General features: G+C 42.8%; 2 protein-coding genes across 4 annotated transcripts in view; one reads left to right on the forward strand and one right to left on the reverse strand.

Annotated features, from left to right (window-relative positions):
- Nucleotides 1-20873, reverse strand: part of macrod1 (mono-ADP ribosylhydrolase 1) — a 101970-nt gene that overhangs the window by 62310 nt on the left and 18787 nt on the right. The window lies entirely within an intron of this gene.
- flrt1b (fibronectin leucine rich transmembrane protein 1b) lies at nucleotides 15987-18490 on the forward strand. The gene has a single exon (XM_041048241.1). It carries the CDS (start codon nucleotides 15987-15989, stop codon nucleotides 18183-18185), a length of 2199 nt encoding a protein of 732 aa, XP_040904175.1. The 3' UTR covers nucleotides 18186-18490.

Raw genomic sequence — 20873 nt, forward strand, 5'->3', positions numbered from 1 at the left:
CATATATACATACACACAAAAAGACACACACTCATATATACACAGGACTCCAGGGATTCTGCTCCGAACGCATAAGTGCCAAGTTCAACCTAGCGAGAGTTATTGTAACCTATCTAAGAGTGCCTTCTGGTGGACTGTTGTGTGTGCGTGTGTGTATGTTTAAGAGTGTGTGAGAGTGTCCGGCCCATAAATTGCCTGTCTGTGGATACTTCTTGTGCATACCTCATTCAGAGTGAGACCCAGAGAGAGGGAGAGAAAAGAGATGGAGAGAGAGTGTAAATGCTTTGAGCCGGAAAAACCCTCAATCATATTTAATGGGATTATTTATCCACATACTGTCATGAGACGACGTGTATGCATGCTGGGCTGTGTGTGGAAATGTGTGTTTTGCTGAGAGATGGGGTATATCATAGCATCTCCTGGTACATAATATTGCAGGCAGATGGGTGTGTAGTGGGGTTTTTGTGTGTGTGTGTGTGTGTGTATGCTGATAAATTTAATGCTTTCTTCCAGTGTTACACTGATATAACAAGCCGACATTAAAGCTGTTTATGTTTCATTCAGACACTGGCCAGGTCACATCGTCCATTGCTGATGTTACCGCAGCTACTGAATGTTTTTATAAATACTGTCTCTATATCGCAGATGGCTAAGTAGAGAAGTCATTCTAGCAAGGTGTGGGAGGATTTTACTCACAGCTTCAGGGGTGTCAGTCTGTAAAACCTGCAGTGAAACCTGCCTCAACCTGCCTCAAGGAGCTGCCAACCCACCTGAAAGCTTTCATCTGTGAGAGTTTTGCTGGCTTTTCAGTGTCCCATGGTCTAATTGCCATTGCAGAAGGCTTTTCTGTCCTGCCAAGAATAACGCGCAGGGAGAAACAGTGAATCATTTTAAATGCGAGTTTCTGTTTGCCATTAAAATGGTCAAATTTTAATTGAAAGACATGGAATTCTTAGTTAGCCACTGCTTCAGTCAGAAAGCGTGAATACTCATCATTAAGCCTGCATATTTGTCTCACCCTAATTGGAGGTGAAGCGAGTGGGTGATGTACCTGGACTCACACTCACAGCGCTGTGAATATATTGTCAGCACCCAAGGCTGCAGCCCTCAGAGAGCCTCCTGAGAAATAATACAGTTTATTTACCGCTTATGCATAAAAATCTGTGAGCTGTCTCCCCACAGTGTGAGATCTGACTGTTTTAATTATTAGCTGCTGTGTTTAAAATAAAGCCGCCAGCATTTTCATTATTCGCACCATATTTATGCAGAGCACCTTCACTCTGGGTGTCGCGTGCGTCTATCTGTGTGTGTGTGTGTGTGTGTGTGTGTGTGTGTGTGTGTGTGTGTGTGTGTGTGTGTGTGTGACAGCATCTCTGCCTCATCCACCCTCATTTCTTTCTCCTTCCCCATGACTACCTCTCCCTCTTTCTCTCTCATCCCCAATGGTGCCCTCCCTTTTCACCTCTTCGCCTCCACACTTTAGTCTGTCCCCACTGCACCACCTCCTCCTCCTCCTCCTCTCCCCCTGCTCTCTTTTCCTCTCTCCAGCAGCGCTCTCTCTCAAAGTCTCGTTTACTCCCTCCTCTGCTGTTCACTCCCTCTTTGGAAACCGGCTTCCTCCAGGGCAAAAACTCTACAGCTCATTTTGTCTCCCTGTCCGCCTCCATCTATGCTCCCCTCCTTCCATCTTTCTTCTTTATCCTCTCTCTTTCACTCCTTTTCACTTCTTTTTCATCTTCTCTCTACCTCTGACAATAGGTTTCAGGACCCATCTATTGAAAATTCCCATTTGCACTGCTTGCCTCTCAGTAGCTACCTCTCATCTTATCACTGTTGGAGTTTTGTCCTGGCTTTACTGTTCAGAGGAAGTAGAGGAGAGAGATGTGGAGAAAAATAAAGGAAACACAGAAAGGAACACTCCCAAGACACACGTACACACATAGATACGGTAGTAGGGAAGGATTTAATGTAAAAGCTTATCTGTGATTTTCATGCTTTGCAAAGATTCCCTCCAATACACCAGAACTGAACTGAAATAAACTGAATCTACATGTAAAAGGCAGGGCTGCATGATGGCGATGATGAAATTATTTTAACACTGAGAGCAATAGAAAAGTTCCACAATAAGAAAATAAGAAACAGTCCATAAGTTGCATTGCTTGACAAAGCAAAGATAACCCAATCCCAACAAAGACACCGTATAGAGTCACACATTCTGAGAAAACTTTTTCAAGTCGGCACAGAAGCCACAGATGAACAGTTACAACAACTTCAATGTAAAGAGCTGCTGTTGAGAAACAGGACGTCAGTGGTGTGACGATACTTGTGTGGTGGTTTAAAGTGATCAAGACAGTCCCAAATTGGACGTGGCTGACTTTACTTAAAGTCCGATACAAAACACATGTATACCGTTAATCACGCTGAAAACCTGCTCCGGCAAAGAGGAGAAATAGCAGAAAAATCATTTGAAGGTGAAGGTGACCTGAAGTTGCAACCGCTTGCGCTCACCAGTAATTAGACCCAAACCCAGGAACAAGAAGCACTAAGCAGCAGGCTCTCAGGGAAAAACACAACAAACCGTAACATTACTGTGTACTTTCCCCTCGTTTGTACATCTAATACTGTTATTTATTTATTTTTCAATAGCAAGACATGGTGCTGAGAGGTACGGCTGAAAATGAAGGATTTTAAGCGATATAATTTAAGATATGAGATCCCTTGCTGTAAATATTAGAATTTCAAGAATTTCACAGGACTGAATTTTTTTGTTTATTTTTGTCCAATTTATTTATTTAAATAGATTCTCTGACAGCACTTCACACAATTCTTAAAATTCTGAATTTGCTTCCAGGGAATCTTAGAATATTCGTAAGCTAAACAGAAATACAGACTTCATTTATATAATGACAAATCAGCATCAACTGACATGAAATTAAACCTCTACTTTTTTGCCATTTTGCAGACATCTTGTAAAAAGCAATACCAAGAGAGGTAAAAAGAATTAAAAAGTGAGAAAACAGAGAATCTAACATGAAAAAAGACAGAAAAGAAAACCCAGATGCCAAGGAAAGAAGAAAGACAACTAGAAGAAGGGCCAGCAAAGAGAGGAGGACGCCAGAAAAAGGAGGCAGAAAAAAAAACAGAATCTAAATAGAAAAAGAAGAATAGCAAAGAAGGCGTTGAAGGAGGGTGAATGTCAGAAAAAAAAACATGCCAAAAAGCTTCTAAATAATCTACACATGCTACTTAACACCTTTGAGCAGCCTGAAGTAGTCGGCCCACTGTATAAGCAAATTCAGAGATAACTGACCTCAACACTGTTCAGAGTGAGAGGGGAGAAATGGAGGGAAGCAGGGAGAGACAGAGGCAGAGATTGTACCATGGTGTGAACTGCCATAGAGAGTAAGTAAGTGGGAGGTAGTGTTGTCACAGTGCATAATGGTGTTGCTATCATTATCACTGGCTTGAAGAACAAAGAAGAAAGAGCTGGTGTGTTTGTGTGTGTGCGTGTCAGTGAGAAAAAGAGAAAGTCACAGGGAGTTCACAGGTCAAAAGAGCAAGAAAGTGTCTCTGTGTGCAAGAGTAAGAGAGACTGTGAGGGTGGCTGTGTCGCTGTGCACTTCTGCTAGTGTGGCAAAGATCTGGAGAACTTTGCATGTGTGCGTATTTGTGAGTGAGAGGTGTCCATTTTATGGGAGCAGCTGCTGATTGAGACTGGTGGCGTGCAAACCACGCAGGCACAGATCTGCGTTATGAAGCTGATAATACCAAAATGTTACTGACTGTGTTGTCTTGACATTTATCAACATGGTGGCATTTTTTTCCTCTCCTCCTGTTGTGCGCAGCAACAAGAATGCTGTCATTTTCGGTGCGCTTCCTCAAATTCCCACAATCATACTTTAAGGAATTTTGGTGCTTAGTTTTAATCGAAAAAGAAAACAGCACCACAAAGGGAGGACATTTCACCGTGGATTAGACTTTACAACTGTAATAAAGCCTCAAAAAACAAGGTTCTGTCACATCAAATGGATCAAATATAGGATAAAGATAAGGTAAGAACATTAGTATATCACTGCCACTTATAAGCTACTTTGTTGCTGTGCTAAATCAGTGCACTTACATCTCTCTAAATACATTTGTTCCATTTCTGAGTGACTGAGAGTCAGGGGCAGATTATTATTCAACTTAGTGAAGGGGTGTTGTAAGGCTTGTTGTGCATGATTTTTTTTCTCCTCCAAATCTGGCTGGGTGATGCACTAAGCAGCTCCAGTTTAGGCAGCACGAGTGTCCACGTTATCTGGGACAGCCACCTTGTTTTGACTGTAGCCAATCGTGGACTTCAAATATCACCTTTTGCAGAGGAGGCTCTTGCTGAGCTGGGAGCAGGAAAAGGTCAGAAATCATTACAATGTCCATAGTTTGAGGGATAAGGCTGCCAATATTCTATACTGCTTTTTAGGGTCGACACAAATCCCTTGAAGCTTCGAAGCTTCTACCGTTGCCATCGACGTCCAAATCCGTATTCAAATGTTTTATTTTTTTTCTTTTTATTATCATCTCTATTATTATATATGCATTACCACAAAAACACTGAATAGCCCATGAAATAAGGGAGGCCTTTTCTTTTTTCTATTATGCACGGTACTGCGACCTTTACATTCAATTACATTTATTTTGGAGGCATTTATATCTAGAATAACTGAAAAAGTTCATTCAGCCTCCACAGGAACAAGCGCTAGATGTCAAAACTTGCATGAGCTACACTATTATTAAAAACACTAGTTTTGTTTTTTGATTTTTTTGAGAATGAATATACTGGAGTTTATTTTGAGTCAGTGCCACATACACCATCCTGCTGCCATAAATACTCACTAACTAATCCCCCCTCCCCAGCAAATCCATTATTTAGAAACTGTTTTTAAAGACAAACGGGCTTAGGAGCCACAGACAGGTTAGACAGGTCAGAAAATGCTGAGAGACTAACACATTCTTAGTTGCTGTCTTTTCTTTAGAAGCTATTAACTATTAAAAAAATATCCTTTGATGAGCAGTCTGAGTAGAAATCAGCAGCCACAGTAAAGCCAACCGCCAGTGTGTGCGTGTCTGTGTGTACTTGTAGATCTATCATTGTGAGGACCAATTTGAGCATAGACCTTATGGAGTGAGGACATTTTATTTGGTCCTCGCAACTTTAAAAGGTTGTTTGAGGGTGAAGACATGGTTCTACGTTAAAGGTTAGAAATGGTTTTTGGTCAGGGTAAGGGTTAGGGAATGCATTACGTCAATGATTGTCCTCACAAAGATATCAGTACAAGTGTGTGTCTGTGTGTGTGTTTTACAGCCAAGTGTCAAAGTGATGCTCGAAGTGATTGAAAAGCACACTGTACTGAGCCTTTCCCTCCCTTCAGATCTTTGCTGATTGTCCCTGCTCCATCGCTTCCCTCATCTCTCTCTCCTTCTCTGCCCCTCCCTCTCATGCTAAATGGAAGCTGTGTGCTGCTGTGTTAGAAAGCTAGTCACATCCCTCTCACTCTTCTTTTTAGCCCCTCTTAGAGTCCCTCCCTCGCTCTTTTTGATTTCCCACCTCTACCTTTCTCTCTCTCTCTCTCTCTCTCTCTCTCTATCCTTGACACTTTCTCTCTGTCTTTTTCTCACCCACTCCGCTCCCCTCCAGCCTTCGCTCTGTCCACGCCGACACCCTCGACTGATTCTGCCAGAGTCACGGCCTTCAGAGCCTGACAAGAATTCAGTGCCTGCGCCCGTGTGTGTGCAATTGTGTGTGTGTGTGTATCTGTGTCTTCGAGCATAGATGAAATATGAGCTGTTAAATATGAATGCTGGGTTATGTTCTGATGCCAAGTAGTCACATCACTCATGCATGGTGGAGTAGTAAAAATGTGCATGCACATATCCACACACACGGCGTTCAGTGTGTATGACAAGTAACTGCAGAGCTTCTGTGGTATTATTCTGCATCACATTTGCTATCCATTTGTCTCTGATACTTGCCACACACACACACACACATACACACACACGCATACACAAATACACATGCACACAGAGGCAGGCCCTGGATTCAGGCTTCACTGACTTTAAACCTTGCTCAGGCTGACAGTAATTTCTGCCTCCAAATTACATTCCAATGGCTTCATAAATCTGCTGCCTCCTCCTCTGCCTCTTTCTCTTTCCCCCCGTCTTCCTGCCTCTGCTTCTCTATCTTCCCCTCTTCTTTGCCGTCCCACCTCTCTTCCTCTCTCCCTTTTTACTCCAGCCTCACTTCATTTTTCCTGTATAAACCTCTACCCTCCTCCCACCCTCCCTGCCCCTATTTCACCATCTCTCTTTCTCCTTCCCCCTATCACTTGTTTTCTCGTTTCCTCACACTCCTTCTCTCTGGCGCTGGCTCAGTAAATGAGAAACAGGGAGGCAGAGATGGGGAGGTTACGTGTGTGGGGTAGTTAAACAGTCACACTCAGACACACACACACATAAATCCATACAGATACATATGAACTCCTGCACAAACACAGATGTACACACTCACACCCACAGATGTTCTCACATACACAAAGAAACGTGTAAATACACACATGAGTACACATCCACAGTCAAACATCATAAACAGCACATTACACTTTGATTGAAAGACAAGCATTTGTGCTGCCATATATTTGCCGTGCCTCGAAATTGACTTGAGCGAGCGTACTTGTGCACACACACACACATTTACATGCATACACATGTGCACACTCTTTGCCATTTTAATGAGAGTGTTCATTTTACAGATAGCGCCTCTAGGTGAAATAATTGCCAATGTTGGGCCCTGATGGCTGGTCCAAGTGTTCTCAGGCCAGTTGACTTTATGGGCCAGGGTGGGCCGCAAACGCACCCCTCATCTCCCTCACTGCCGCTTTAACTGCTGCTCTGGTGCAGCCGAGACACACACACGCGATGAAGACATGGGCAAAATATGCATAAGCACACAATGTAGACACCAACTTACGCATTAATACTAAACACACACATACACACTCGCCGAAGCAGAGGCCAGCAGAGAACAATAGGGCCGTCTGACAATGGGGCTCAGAGGAATTCTCTCCTCCATATTAATATTCAGTAGAGTGGATATTCAGAGAGTGTGTGTCAGCAGGGACGCATGCTCATCAACCTCACTAACACTGGGGTTAGGCAGCCACATGATTACAAAGTACTCAGACTTTGGTCCCCAGCCCCGTAACTATTAATCCCTAGCTCCTACTCCCTCACTTCCTAGCTCCTAGCTCCCTACAGTGTACAGAGTGAGCGCGCTGCCAAGTATCACATCTGTCGCTTTGCTTTGCATTTTATGAAATATTCTGAACAGCCTGATGGAGCAATGGGTGGATGGAAATGGAGATTTGATATTGTCAATTTCCTGCCATCGCCCACAACACTGTTTCAAATTTGAGGTAATGCAGCTAGAAGGTCATCTGGAGGAGAATTTGGAAAAACAAAATATTTAATTTTTCCCTGTAATTACTGATGAAAATGGTAAGAACACTTGAGTGTGCACTCTTAAGTTTGCTGGTTCTTCAACTACATGCTTCTTAGCCTCATTCCTATTATTTACTTGTATACAAAGACGTATTCAAGTAAACACACTTGTAGTACCAGACTGTCCTCTGTGTATCTTACTTCCATCTGCAAATTGTGCAAGGTGACCACTAACAAAGTGTACATGAATGCTCTGGCCATCTTTCTGTACATATGTTACCTCCATATGTATATCTGTAAGAACATGAATCACTTGCAGTACATATTTGCACATCTGTACACCTTTCGTGGACAGATGTTTTGCATAAAGAATGAGCAGCACAAAGCCAGTATTCTATTGTTATACTGCAGCCATCAGCAGCCCCGAGCTCAGATGCAGATACATTACCTTTACACGTTTTTATCTGTAAATATTTGTTCTGATATTCACGGTTTATTCAGTTGTATTATCACCGCCCTTCTCTACTGGTCTCGCCATCAAGCAAAGAAAAAAAAATGCTAATATCTGATTGTTACTGTACAAAGGGAAGAGGAAAACATAACAGCGAGAGCATTTTGACGGCACAGAAGCCACAGTGAAAGTCACATAATGTAGCATGCCTGTAGGCTACGTATAGTTGTCATTGACTCGCTCACAAGAGCAGAGTGATTTCTGTCCCCCTGAGGAATGAGACATTCTCTGTGCTCTGTGTTATGTAGAAAAAATACGTACACAGAAAAGACGCACAGTGGAGGGTCAGTCAGAAATGTTTGTGACCTCAACACTATATGGGTCATCCGCTCAAAGTGAGAGAATTGCTCTCTTTGTTTCTGCTTGTGCTTGTGCTTCTGTTTCCTCACTAATCGTGTGAGAGATATGAAAAAGTAGGAAGTAATAAAATATTAATTTAAAAAAAATATGCTGGACTTTTTGTAGGAAAAAAAAAGTTTTACCTGTTCAGTGGAAAATACGTAAATATTTTATACTTTATTACTGAACTGAACTCTTTCTTAATGTCTGAATGTTCCCTTTCTTAATGTCTGAGCAGTTAGTCATTTGTCTGTCCTCCGTAAGGACCTGTCTTTAGAATATATGGATACCTTACATCAACTAAACAAATTTTATACATGAAAAAAGTAAACGCATTGTGACCTGAACACCCAAAATCTACAGATATTCAACTTGCTGTCACGGAAAACAAAATAAATAAATAAATAAAATATTCCCATTTTAGAAGATGGAACCTGTGAATTTTAGGAATATTTTGAAATCGCATATCAAACTTGTTGATCATTCAACTAATCGCCTGAGCACTGGTACATTCTCATCTCTTGCATTTATTCTGAATACAGAGAAACACTGACTTCCTCTTTGATTATGTAATTTTATAGCCAGATAATGGAGTTCTAATGCTACTTTATAACTTGCAGTAGTTGACCTATCATTGACATCAGCTGCCTACATTTACCACCTGAATTAAAGAGTTTTTCTGTGTTGGTTTAATTTAAATATAAATGAAGGTGCTGTTACGTGAATGAGTGTGCTGCTCAAACACTTGTTAGAAATTTCTAATGAGTGTGCTTTTAAAAAGCGCACCTATTAACATCAAAGGGATGAAAATTGTATAAAAGATGCAATAAACTCAAAGAGCACTCAAAGCTCTTTGTTATCCAGTGAAAGACAGTTGGCTACATGTAGAGGTATATCCATTCACCTTCAACAGATGTTGCTTGGCCTCCTTCCTAGAGGTTAACAGGTATATTCAGATGTTGGATAAATGTTGGTCAATAATAAGGGAGATAGGTAAGCACAATTGTTGCAACGATGAACATGAAACCTTTTGGTTCCTAAACCCCTTCTCTGGTACACGCTCCCTGTTTCCTCCCTCTGCTCCTTGGAGTCACACTCCCCCCACCCCCATCCCCCAGCTAAGCTTGCTTCTGAAAGTCCATCACAAAAAGTTTTAAGGACAGCTGCGACGTTATACAGAGAGAGCTTCACATATTGATGTCTAATGGGCAATGGCAGTGAGCTGTGGAAATGCTGCTGATGTTCAATATTCACGTAGTTCAATGCAGGCAGACATTTTGCCTGTGGTAGGCAAAGATTAGTGCAGAGTGTAAGGGGTAGCTTTGGACCAGACATTGCAACCAATTAAGGGGACGTGTTTTAAAACGACAGTTACTGTTATTAAAGGTGACATCTACAGTTAATACATGACTGATGGCATCCAATTAAAAGTCTTCACTTGAATTATGATTTGACTTCTAAGCCACTTAAAAGCTTTGGCCTCCAAAATACTAACACGAGAGGGTTTAATTATTTTGAAGTATTAGACATCAGTCAATGGATTACAGTTGAAAGGAATGATAATGGGCATAGCACTTAATGATAATGTCCATACAGCACCAAACATAAAGCTCCCTATACATCTACCTTGTTCTTGAATGGACCATTATCTCATTTCTCCTTAAATGCCAAACACAAAGTCGACACATTTTGCAAACAATGTCCGTTTAGCATTCTGAGCCACATCGAGCTGTTTTCATTACGCATGTCAGCCGCACTCTGCACATATAAATCAGTTTACTATGCCACAAACCGGATATCAGTCTGGAGCTGGTTTATAAGGAGGACAATTTATCTCACCACACACTGCCAAACTTCATCCCACCGCAACCACATAACTACCCCACTAAACTGCACACCCAGTTAAACAGAGTCATTTCCATTTGTGGAACCAGTTAAAAACACTGAACACACACACACCTCAGTCTGAGTTTAGGATGTGTGGTGCACAATTTACAGCCTTTTTAAATACCTTCCAAGGATGCAAACAAGCACAGGCATCAGCCTGTTGACCAAGTTCTTCCCAGCTACAGCATGTGTTCTTTGAAAATGAAAATGAGGACGGCTTTATTTGTCTCTATTTGTGTTTAAGCAAACTGCATGATAATTTCCCAGTTGGCTATGTAGTCTACTTACTCTGGGATGAAGTGAAAAGGCGAATGTGAGCAGCGGAGCAGTTAATGGCCTTGATGAATCTGTCTCTGTACACTCAGTATGCCTGATGAAAACCTTACATTTCTAAAGCCGGTGTTCACTGGGGGGTTTGATTCTGCACACAAGATACAGGCACTTAGCGCGTGGTGGTTAATGAAAGCTCCAAAGCTTTGTGTGAAGAAAAAAAAACACAGATATAAAACATGGAGGTACCTTAATGGGAGGTTTGTGTCCGGTGGGAGCTTAGTGTTGCGTATATGCAGCGTTGACCTTCAGGAAGTATTTTCACGAGGTACTTAATTTTAAAAGGTATAACCGTTCTGATGGGGATAATTATTTAGTCCGTACTTTTTAGTATTCCATATTGTGCCAACGTTTGGAACACAACATTACATCTTGGAGCCATTTAAAGAAAGCTAGTTAAAAAAAAAAAAAACTAAGACAGGAAAGCATTTAATTTATGCATACCCTTAAAAGTAGATTAAAACTACCTACGAAGATTGTCTTACAAATTGATGTTGTAATCAACATGACATATATGTGTGATTACTGAACTACTCATTAGGCATTTCTTTCCATTCATCCCCTAAAATTTGGTTTGAATTAATAGTAGAGAAAACTCATTTTGAAAAACAGTTTGAAAAAAATAATTGACTTTACTGACCCCAAGGCCCATGACACAGTTCTTTCCTTACTGTTAATGGCTAAACAAATCAGTAAACTCTTTTCTAGAGAGAATAACCAGTTGGAGATACAGTGAGATTTTGTCTAGACTTTTGTCACTGTTTCTTCTAACCGCTTCAAGTTCTCAAACTGGACTCAGCACCCACCGTGAGACTGTTTTAGGTGTCCCCAGACAATTCATGGCATAGAAAAACATGTATATTGAGCTCTTAATCTATAGATATTGTGCTTAATTGTTTACAGTGAAGTGCTGTAACTAAGGATCAGCGTTATGAAAAAACATTCTTTGGTTAAATGTTTACGATGCTGTGTGATGTATTCAGCCGTTGATGCAGAGACACAAGTGGGCGGTGATGAGCCTGAACTGTTGAGAGCGCCTGCAGTAAGACAGGCGACATCTGACAGTTTGTGTTTAATCCTCCCCTAAACTGGAGAAGTTGATAAACTGACCCGGGACTGACACAATGGATGATTTTCATGCATCCTCATCATGCAGTTCAGTAACTCTGTTTAAAGCGTAGTTACTGTGCTATGTTTATAGGCAGTCTATTTGCATGTTAAACAGTGAAACAATTACAGACAGCGCTTTCACTCCAGTAAAATAGTCCTGCTAGATTTTTACAACAAGGTAAAAACAGTAATCATCAAATCTTCAGAAACAGAAAAACAAAATTGGCTCCAAGTGCCACGAGCTTAAAAAAATCTTCTTTTCCACTGTATACACCAACTGATTCCCATTACAAATCCATTACTTTTAGTGGACAACATACAGCCATACAAAAAAAATCGCTGACCTTCAATCCCACACAAATGCCAAATGAAATTTCTGAGATTGTTCTTGTCTGTTCTCTTTTTTCAGGTTGGAGCTGGCTAACATTCAGGCAGAAGTCCTGCTGAAGCAAACACCACTGAAGCCCACCTTTAGGATAACAGACGGGATAACAGAGTCCATTTCTACCGACCAGTGGGAGAACTTTTCACACTGAGCTACGTGACTGGCCATCACAGCGCTCCTTAGAGTGGACTACATACAGCACACATCTGGCTTTGCTGCCTCTGAGGATGATCTGTGTGAACTGAAAGGGAAGCGATCAAACATTTAACAGAGGAGAGAGAGGCTGAAACTGAGAGGGAGGCCAACTCTTACAGCCTGTATTCTGCATCAGGTCAGCCTGTCCATCACTGCCTCCGAACATGCTCATTACCATCACTGAAGTGTGAAATTTTTTTGTTGTAGTAATTGTTATAATAGAACCAATAATAACAGATCAGATTTTCCTGAGGACTTTTTTGCTGGATTTTTCTGCGCTGTTGAAATCTCACTTACTCTCATCCCCTTGCTCATTAATTAAGACCACTACCTGGCAATTCAAAGCAAGTGTAGGACGGCACTGTACTATTTTTGCTTGACCCACTGCTTGCATGAATATCCAGGGTTGCTTTTGACTTCTAAGAAGGACCCTTGAGCCCTCAACCATCTTCTGACTGTCTGCCAAACTGTAGCATTTGGGTGTGGAGGGGTTGTTTCAGAATTAGGCCTCTGGACTCTCGTTGAAGATGACTTGAGTTGGCAGGCCTAAAAGCCCCTTACCCAGAGAGAGAGAGAGAGAGAGGGGGAGAGAGAGAGAGAGAGAGAGAGAGAGAGAGAGAGAGAGAGAGAGAGAGAGAGAGAGAGAGAGAGAGAGAGAGAGCGAGCTTGGCAACAGGACGCACACACACACACACACACACACGCAAAACACAAATGTGGGTGCAGAGGTGGCTTTGAGCCATGCTGGTGTTGTTACTCGTGGAGCCCTGGAGTACAGGCTATCATCATCCTTATCATCATTCACCCAAGCCGAGGAAGATTCAACAGCCCAGAGGAACGAGGTTACACTTCTGAATGATTCAAATAACACTGGGAAACTGCACTTACACACACAGATATCCACAGTGACGTCCTCAATCACACATATAGACACGCTAATATTCTTCTTCACCAATCCTTGATTGAGGAAAAACAAAGCTGCAGCGGACGTGTAAGGCACAGAGACTGAACAGGTTAGCAAGCTCTCGGCAATCACACCCTGGGTTGATCAGACCTTTTACACACACATACTTATTTACTGCATTCACTACAATGAAGAACACCACACTTACATTTTGCTTTCAGCTACATGATAGGAAAAAAAAACAAAAAAACAAACACACACGGGCTCTGTGCTCCAACAAAGCCTTTTATTTCAGAACATGATTGAAATGTTAGGGGAAAAAAAATGCCACAAAGGGAGAGGAAGGCGAATGCAGAGGCGAGAAAGCTGAGGCCGAGAGGGAGCAGGAAAGGAGGTGGGGGGTGCCTGCTGCATCTAAATGAAAAAGAAAACTAAGGAGAGGAGAGGAGAGAGGAGGTCGGAGCAGGAGGACTGAACCAGCGCTGATTGATCCAATCTCAATGTGCAGGAATCAACGAATGACTGGAGAGAAACAATAAAAGAGGATTAGGAAAGAGACAGAGACAGGGGAGGAGAGGAGGAGGATGACTGCATGGACACTTCTGTAAACAAACCTGAGAGTGGATATAATGAAAGATTATGAAGAGGAGGAGGTGATGGTGGGCGGATGGGAGAGGTAGATGGCGTGAAAGATAAAGATTCAGAGAGAGGAAAGCGCCGTAAGAGAGAGGGACAGTTGGAAAGAGTGGGGAGGGGAGAAGACAGAAAAGCTAAGGATGATTAGGAGGACGTGTGGATAGGAAGCCTTGGCATGTAGGAAAAAACACACATAAAAGTTTGTGCCAAGAGGATATTTATGAAAGGGAAGCGGGGATAGTGTGGCACCGAAGCATATGCTGGTTGATATTCATAGAGCATTCCCAATATGGTCTCAGCTCCTACCTTGACACTCCCTCTTGTGTGCATGTGTTCCTTTCCCTTACTTTTTCTGTCTCTCAAACGCTTGTAATGCTTGGAAATAGTCTGATTTAAGCTTAAAAAAAATTACCAATAAGAAAAGAGGAAAATATTCTGGGCCCATGCCGAATTGCATGGCACACACGCTCTTTCTCAACCTTATATATCAAATACTGCCTGTGTCAAGCTGAGACCAGAGCTGGTTGTTGTTGATACAGATCTCTTTTCACTTACATACACACAAGCATGAACAGGTACACAAAGTGTAGCTATTTTTACACTTCTTACAGAAAAAAAACAACACTCAACCAATCTTTGCAACTACTCTTCTTTTTGCAGCACACTCAGCTGATACCGACTTCACCGTCTTCACTGCCAAGGACTCTTTTCCCCTCTTTTTCTCTGACTGACTGTCCAACTCCCCATCTGTCTCCTCGCCTCCATCCCTCCCTCTCCTCTTCCCTCCTCCCTCTATGTCTTCTATTGTTGCCATCTCTTGTTTGCTTTGCATGGATTTTGACTGCAGCCAAGGGGCAATTTTGCATCTAGCACCAAGTTCACATACGAACACAAACACACACACATGCATGCGTGTACAGAAGGGGAGAAAAAAAAACTTGCCTTTAGAGGATTTGTTTATCAAATGTGCTGTCAAATCATGTCAGGCATTTCATGTCAGGGCACATTTTCCAGCCTGAGGCTACCCAAAAGAAAGGTTTCAAACAAGAGTGTGCCACAATGTAATTTCCACAACTTTCACCACTGTATATTATTCATATTCTGTAAATAGTGCTCTGTGAATGTGAGTGCACAGAGATCATTTTATCTGAATTGTAAATTTATGTTATTGACGTTGGTGTCAGGGATTTGCTAGGAGACAAGTCATAAAACATCGACTGAGGAATGTATTAATGTTGCAGAAAAATGCTTCTCTGTAAAACATCTCGCTAAAACATTTCCTGGGATTTCAGGACCACTTTCGTGAATAATTTATAGAAATTTCACGAACAATAACAACCAAGAGGAAACATGCATTATACATGTTAGCTTGTACTGAGGCTCTGCTCTGTATGTGGATGCTCTGTGCTCTATATGTTTACTTTTTTGCGTGCGTATCTCTCTGTGTGCGCTTTGGTCATAACCTCAGACACCTTGTGTATCTGAAATATACAGTCAGAAACCTATGAATTTCTGCTTTTCTATTTCTCCACTCACATGTATTTTCTTTATTATTTCACTTGAGGGTTAGATATATTGCACTCACAACAAGTTTAGTATATCTGTTGTCTTCAAAGCTATCAACAGCACTGAGGGCAATTAATCTGATTTCCTTCTCCCTGATCTCGCCTCCATTTTAGTTTCATGTCACTCACTTCATTTCAGTTAATCTCCCCGGAAAAAAATCTTCCTCACTTATTTTCATTCCCTGCAACTGTCACTGTCCAATTTTCTCCATCTCTGTTGTCCGTTTGCCTTCTCTGATTCTTGTAATCTTTCTTGCCCATTCACTCCACCCCTCATCGCCCTCTCTGCCTCTAAATGTCCATTTGTCTTCTGCTTGGTCGCTCTGACCCATATAATATTGGACAGGCCTTATAAATTACATCTGACTTTTCAATCCGCAAATCTTCTCCACTTTTGGGATAAAAATAACTTTACTTTTAACAACAGTTAGAAAATACAGGATGAACGAGGTTAAGTGTGCGCTTTGTCCTGCACTATATTTATCTAAAACTTCTGTGGTTTTGTCAACAACTCTTTCTACTTTCTCTTTTGAATGTAATGAGTTACTGCTCCTTTGATTTTGAATCAGTGAATTACAGGCTTTGTACTGGTATTAATCCAGTTTTCCATTTCTTCTCTTCTCTTTCAGTCAGGAGCTGTGCACCAACATGGCAGCTGAGAGTCTTGCTGAGCTCCGCGATTGGCTCTTTCTGCTCCTCCTGTGCCTCACCCTATTGGCTGAGGTGCTGGAACTGGCGGCAGCGGCAATTGCCATGGAGACGGGCGAGGGAGATGAGGGCATTGTTTGTCCCTCAGTGTGCCGCTGTGATGAGGGTTTTGTCTACTGCAATGACCGTGGCCTCAGCTTAATTCCTCCACTACCGTTAACGGCTGCAATCCTCTACTTGCAGAGCAACCGGCTGAGTAACGCGGGGCTGCCTCCGTCACTGGAACGCAGCACTTCCATACGAGTGATTTACCTGTATGCCAACCAGTTGGATGAATTCCCTATACACCTCCCGCCTTCGTTACGGGAGCTCCATTTGCAGGATAATAATATACGAACGTTACCCCGGTCAGCTCTGGCCAAGTTACCATTACTAGAACGTTTGCACCTGGATGATAACTCAATATCAACAGTTAGCATCCAGGAGAGAGCTTTTTCTGGGACTCCACGGCTTCGACTGCTGTTTCTGTCTCGGAACCACCTGTCCAGCATACCCGCAGGCTTGCCATCTTCCTTGGAGGAGTTGCGACTGGACGACAACAGAATCAGCACCATCCCCACGCATGCCTTCCGGGGGCTCTCATCGCTGCGACGCTTGGTCCTGGATGGGAACCTGTTGGCCAACACGCGCATTGCAGATGACACCTTTTCCCGTCTCTCCAACCTGACTGAGCTGTCACTGGTGAGGAACGCTCTGCAGTCACCACCTGTCAACCTGCCTTCAGCTCACCTGGTACGACTCCATTTGCAAGACAATGGAATGACCCACATACCGAGGGGGGCGCTGGATGGGATGCGGCGGCTACAGAGGCTCGACCTGTCAGGGAACAATCTGACCAGTCTCCCCCGAGGACTTCTGAAGGACACAGAAAGCCTGGAGATGCTACTGCTGCGAGGAAACCCCTGGTACTGCGGCTGCAACCTTCGCTGGCTCCACATCTGGCTGCACGGCCGGGGGGCAGCAGTGACAGTCAGAGGTCTGACCTGTCAGGGGCCTGAGCCTGTAAGGGGCCAGACCCTGAGAGACCTAACCTCCCTGATGGAGCAGTGCGAAGGCCCCCCTGCTGGTCCCAGTACTGGAGTTGGAGGGAACCCAGCAGAAAAAGATGGTGGAGGTGAAGATGGTGTTGGAGGGGGGCAAGCAGTGGCTTCAGTCCCCCATGTCAGCACCACCACTACCTCTCTGCTGGTCCCCACACAAGGTTCCCTCTTTACCCTGAGAGCCAAGCGGCCAGGCCTTGTTATGCCGCTGCCTCCCAGTGAAGGAGGGCAGGTATCTGGAGAGGCCTTGGAGCTGACTGTAAAACCTCTCTCTTCAGACAGTGTACTGGTCAGTTGGTTGTGCCCACAGCCAGCACCCTCCTTCCGCTTGTCGTGGCTGAGGTTGGGTAGCAGTGCAGCTCTTGGTTCAATAACAGAGACTTTGGTTCCTGGAGAGAGGAGACAGTACCTCCTTACCCAGCTCACCCCACGCTCACATTACCTCATCTGCCTGCTGCCACTACGACAGGAGCCCTCCTTTGGGGGTTCCAGCATGGGTTCATCTCGAGCTGGCAGCATGGACACAGACAGTAAAGACTCGGCTCCGGCCTGTGCTCAGATAGAGACTGGAGAGGCTCTGGTCAGCTCAGGAGGGGAGGGGTCAGATAAAGAGGGACAGGACTCAGAGCTAACAGCCCTGCCACTGGCTGGGATCATAGGGGGTGCCACAGCATTGGTAAGCCTACTGTTAATATTTGGCATCTTCTGCTGGTACGGACAGAGGGCAGGTTACATGTCCGGGGACTCAGGCTCATACAGCAGGGGCCGGGGTGGAAAACATTATGATGACTATGTAGAGTCAGGCACCAAGAAAGACACTTCCATCTTAGAGATTAGGGCCCCTCCTGCAGGGTTTCAGATGACAGCTATGGCCCATCAGCCACTGCAGCCGAAGCTGGAGGATGTCACCTACATCCACACCATTTTCCCCTCCTCTTCCTCTTCCTCCCAAGCTAACGGGACCTACCGGAGCAGCCACGGGGCTGGCAGTCTCAACGGCACCATCCTCAGCCAAACCAGCCACCATCATGTCACTTATGGCACCAACCGTGGCTACAGAGAGGGTGGCATCCCCGACATAGATTATGCCTACACGTGATGATACAGGGACACACTCCCTGAGCCATGAACGCCAGGCGCCATTTCTAAGGATGACGACCCTTGGCTAGTGGCCATTTTGTCCTTGGTTTCCAAAGTACCCTCTGTGCCTCTGCTGGTTCAATTCTGATTGGTTTGCTAAGTAGAAAAGACTGATTTCAGCTATGTTGATTGGACATTGCTACTGAGTGACAGAAGTAAGAGTCCTACTATACTCTGCTACTGTATACTACATTATACAGTAGGCCCTTCTTTCAGCGCTACTTATAGTTATAAATGGTTTTCTCTTTTGGATATCTCAGTGTCTTTCAAACCTACTGTTCTTCTCAGCTCATAATAATACACAGTAACTTATTTGAGGTTGATATACTAGGCTTAGCTGATTTAGCAGGAGATATATTTATAATAAGAGGAAAAGGCACTTGATGTGTATAGAGATAGCTCTCATATCTTCCTACCAACTGTAAGCTCTGTGCTGTATAGATAAAAGGAATGACAGAAGGAGAAATCAATGGTTGTTATAACCCACAGATGACAATGCATCATGGTTGACATGAAAAGATGTGTTCCTAGCCCCCTCCTTTCCTCTGGTTTACTCCCCTGCTTTTTAATTTTTCCTCCTTTCCGCCTGTTTTTTTTTTTTGGCTGAGGCTCTTTCCTTTTATTTCTCTCATGTCTTTTGTGGTGCCGTGAGCAGAGGACGACTTTGTTCTCGTCAAGGGAGCTGACAGCAGTGATAACAGTTCTGACAGAGACGGGAGACACAAACCACTGCATGGGGAGACTAATGAGAGGGAGAGAGTGAGAGGGAGAGAGTGTGAGGGGGTGATGGATAGATGGATGGATAGTAGGGGAGAACATAAAAGAAGACAAGAGGAGAGAGAGAAGGGTGCTGTTTTTGGGCAAAGAGATGCTGAGAAAAGTGTGTTGGCTTAAGGCAGAGAGTGAGGACAGAAAAGGAGACGAAAAAGGAAGATAAGTGAAAAAAGGGCGTGCGACAAATGCAGCGGCAGGAGGTAAAAAAGCAGACAAAGAGAAAAGAGGATGGGGGATCGAGAAGAGCGCAAGAGGGGTAAAGAAGAGAGGTGACAACTAGAGTAATGTACCATCATCCAAAAAATGGCTCAAGTTTTATGAGCAGTGTATCCACTACTGCACTTAGAAAATAACTGAGTGACACTTCCCTCAAGGAGCGATGTTTTCAGTTCCCTGTGATCATCATAAATCAAAAAAAAAAATCAGAGAATCTTTTTGGGCAGCTTCCATCTCATGTATCATGAATCTTCATCAAAACACGGACTCCATTATGTGCCACATTTTATGACTTCAGACATGTTGGTTAAACAACATGAGGAAAAAATCCATGGTGAGAAAAACATTAAAAAGTAAAATGATTGCCAAGACCACAGGACAAATGACCAGCTTGAGAAGAACGACCATTAAAAATATTCCTCTCAGAATTTAAAAAAGGTCCTGCATGTACCCAGTTTCTATTGTGGTCTGGTCTCATTATTAAATTACTGCCAATGAAGAGAGAGAAACTTAATCTAATAATAGTAACCCATTATCTAGAGGCTGGTTAAAATTCTTTAAATGAAAATGAAATTTTAAATTTAGCAGCTAATAATCTTTTGGTGGAAAGAAATACAGTGGTCTATAAACTGTTTGCTAACATTCACACACGTCTTTTCAATATTGTTACTGTTTTTATTGGTATTTAAGGGAAAACTCAAAATACAAGAGGGTAAGAGTGGGCAAAATGGGATTATCTATCCCCGTAGGTGTACTTTTATATTGGAATATTTATATTGGAATATAATGCATGGGATATATTGATTGGGTAACTGATTAAAATTACCGTACAAGAATGTGTGCTTTTGGATAATCCAGTAAATTAAACATCTGAAAATTACTGTACTTCATCACATTGATGTAAAAATCATCTGAAATTCCAGTGTTGCCATAAAGTACCTGTGGTTGTTTATTGTTTACACCCCCCCCCCCCCCCCGCCCAAAAAAAAAGAAAAAAAAAATCAGAAATATTCAAGAGAGAGCTTCCACAGTATAAACGGTACAGCTACATATCTGCTGTCTGACAGATTTGTAGAGCTGAACTGATTAGTCGTTTGAATGAATCAACAGAAATTCAGTCTGCAACAATGTTGATAATCAGTTGTCCTTTCCTAAGCAAAAATGCTGAATTTTTCCTTGTTTCAGCCTCCTAATCCAGAGTCTTTGCTGCTTTTCTTAGTGACTGTATAATGATTTTGTTTTTTGACTGATTGGGCAGAAAATTGTGATATTTAAACTGTGACATTTTTCACCATTTCACAACATTTTATAGACCAAATGATTCATCGATAAATTGGAAAAATTAAAGTGGCAGATGATTCACTACTGCCTCCTCACACAATTGGATCCTCTCATGGTATCTCACACTGGAAGAGGGTATGTTAAATTTTTGTATTTAAAGTTGAAGTCAAAGTAAAATGTATTTAAAACTACTGAAATGTCCAACTCGATGTGATGCATTCTGTGAGGCAAAGTACATTTATAGATTGTTTGTCCAGTTTTATAAACCTTGGTAGAGCATAGACACAGTTCTGTTAACAGGGATCACAGTCTGACCACTACACTGTGCAGTTCTACACACAAATACACACACCAACCAGACGGTACCTGCTTACTG

The sequence above is a fragment of the Toxotes jaculatrix genome, chromosome 10 (assembly GCF_017976425.1).
Source record: "Toxotes jaculatrix isolate fToxJac2 chromosome 10, fToxJac2.pri, whole genome shotgun sequence".
NCBI lineage: Eukaryota > Metazoa > Chordata > Actinopteri > Toxotidae > Toxotes > Toxotes jaculatrix.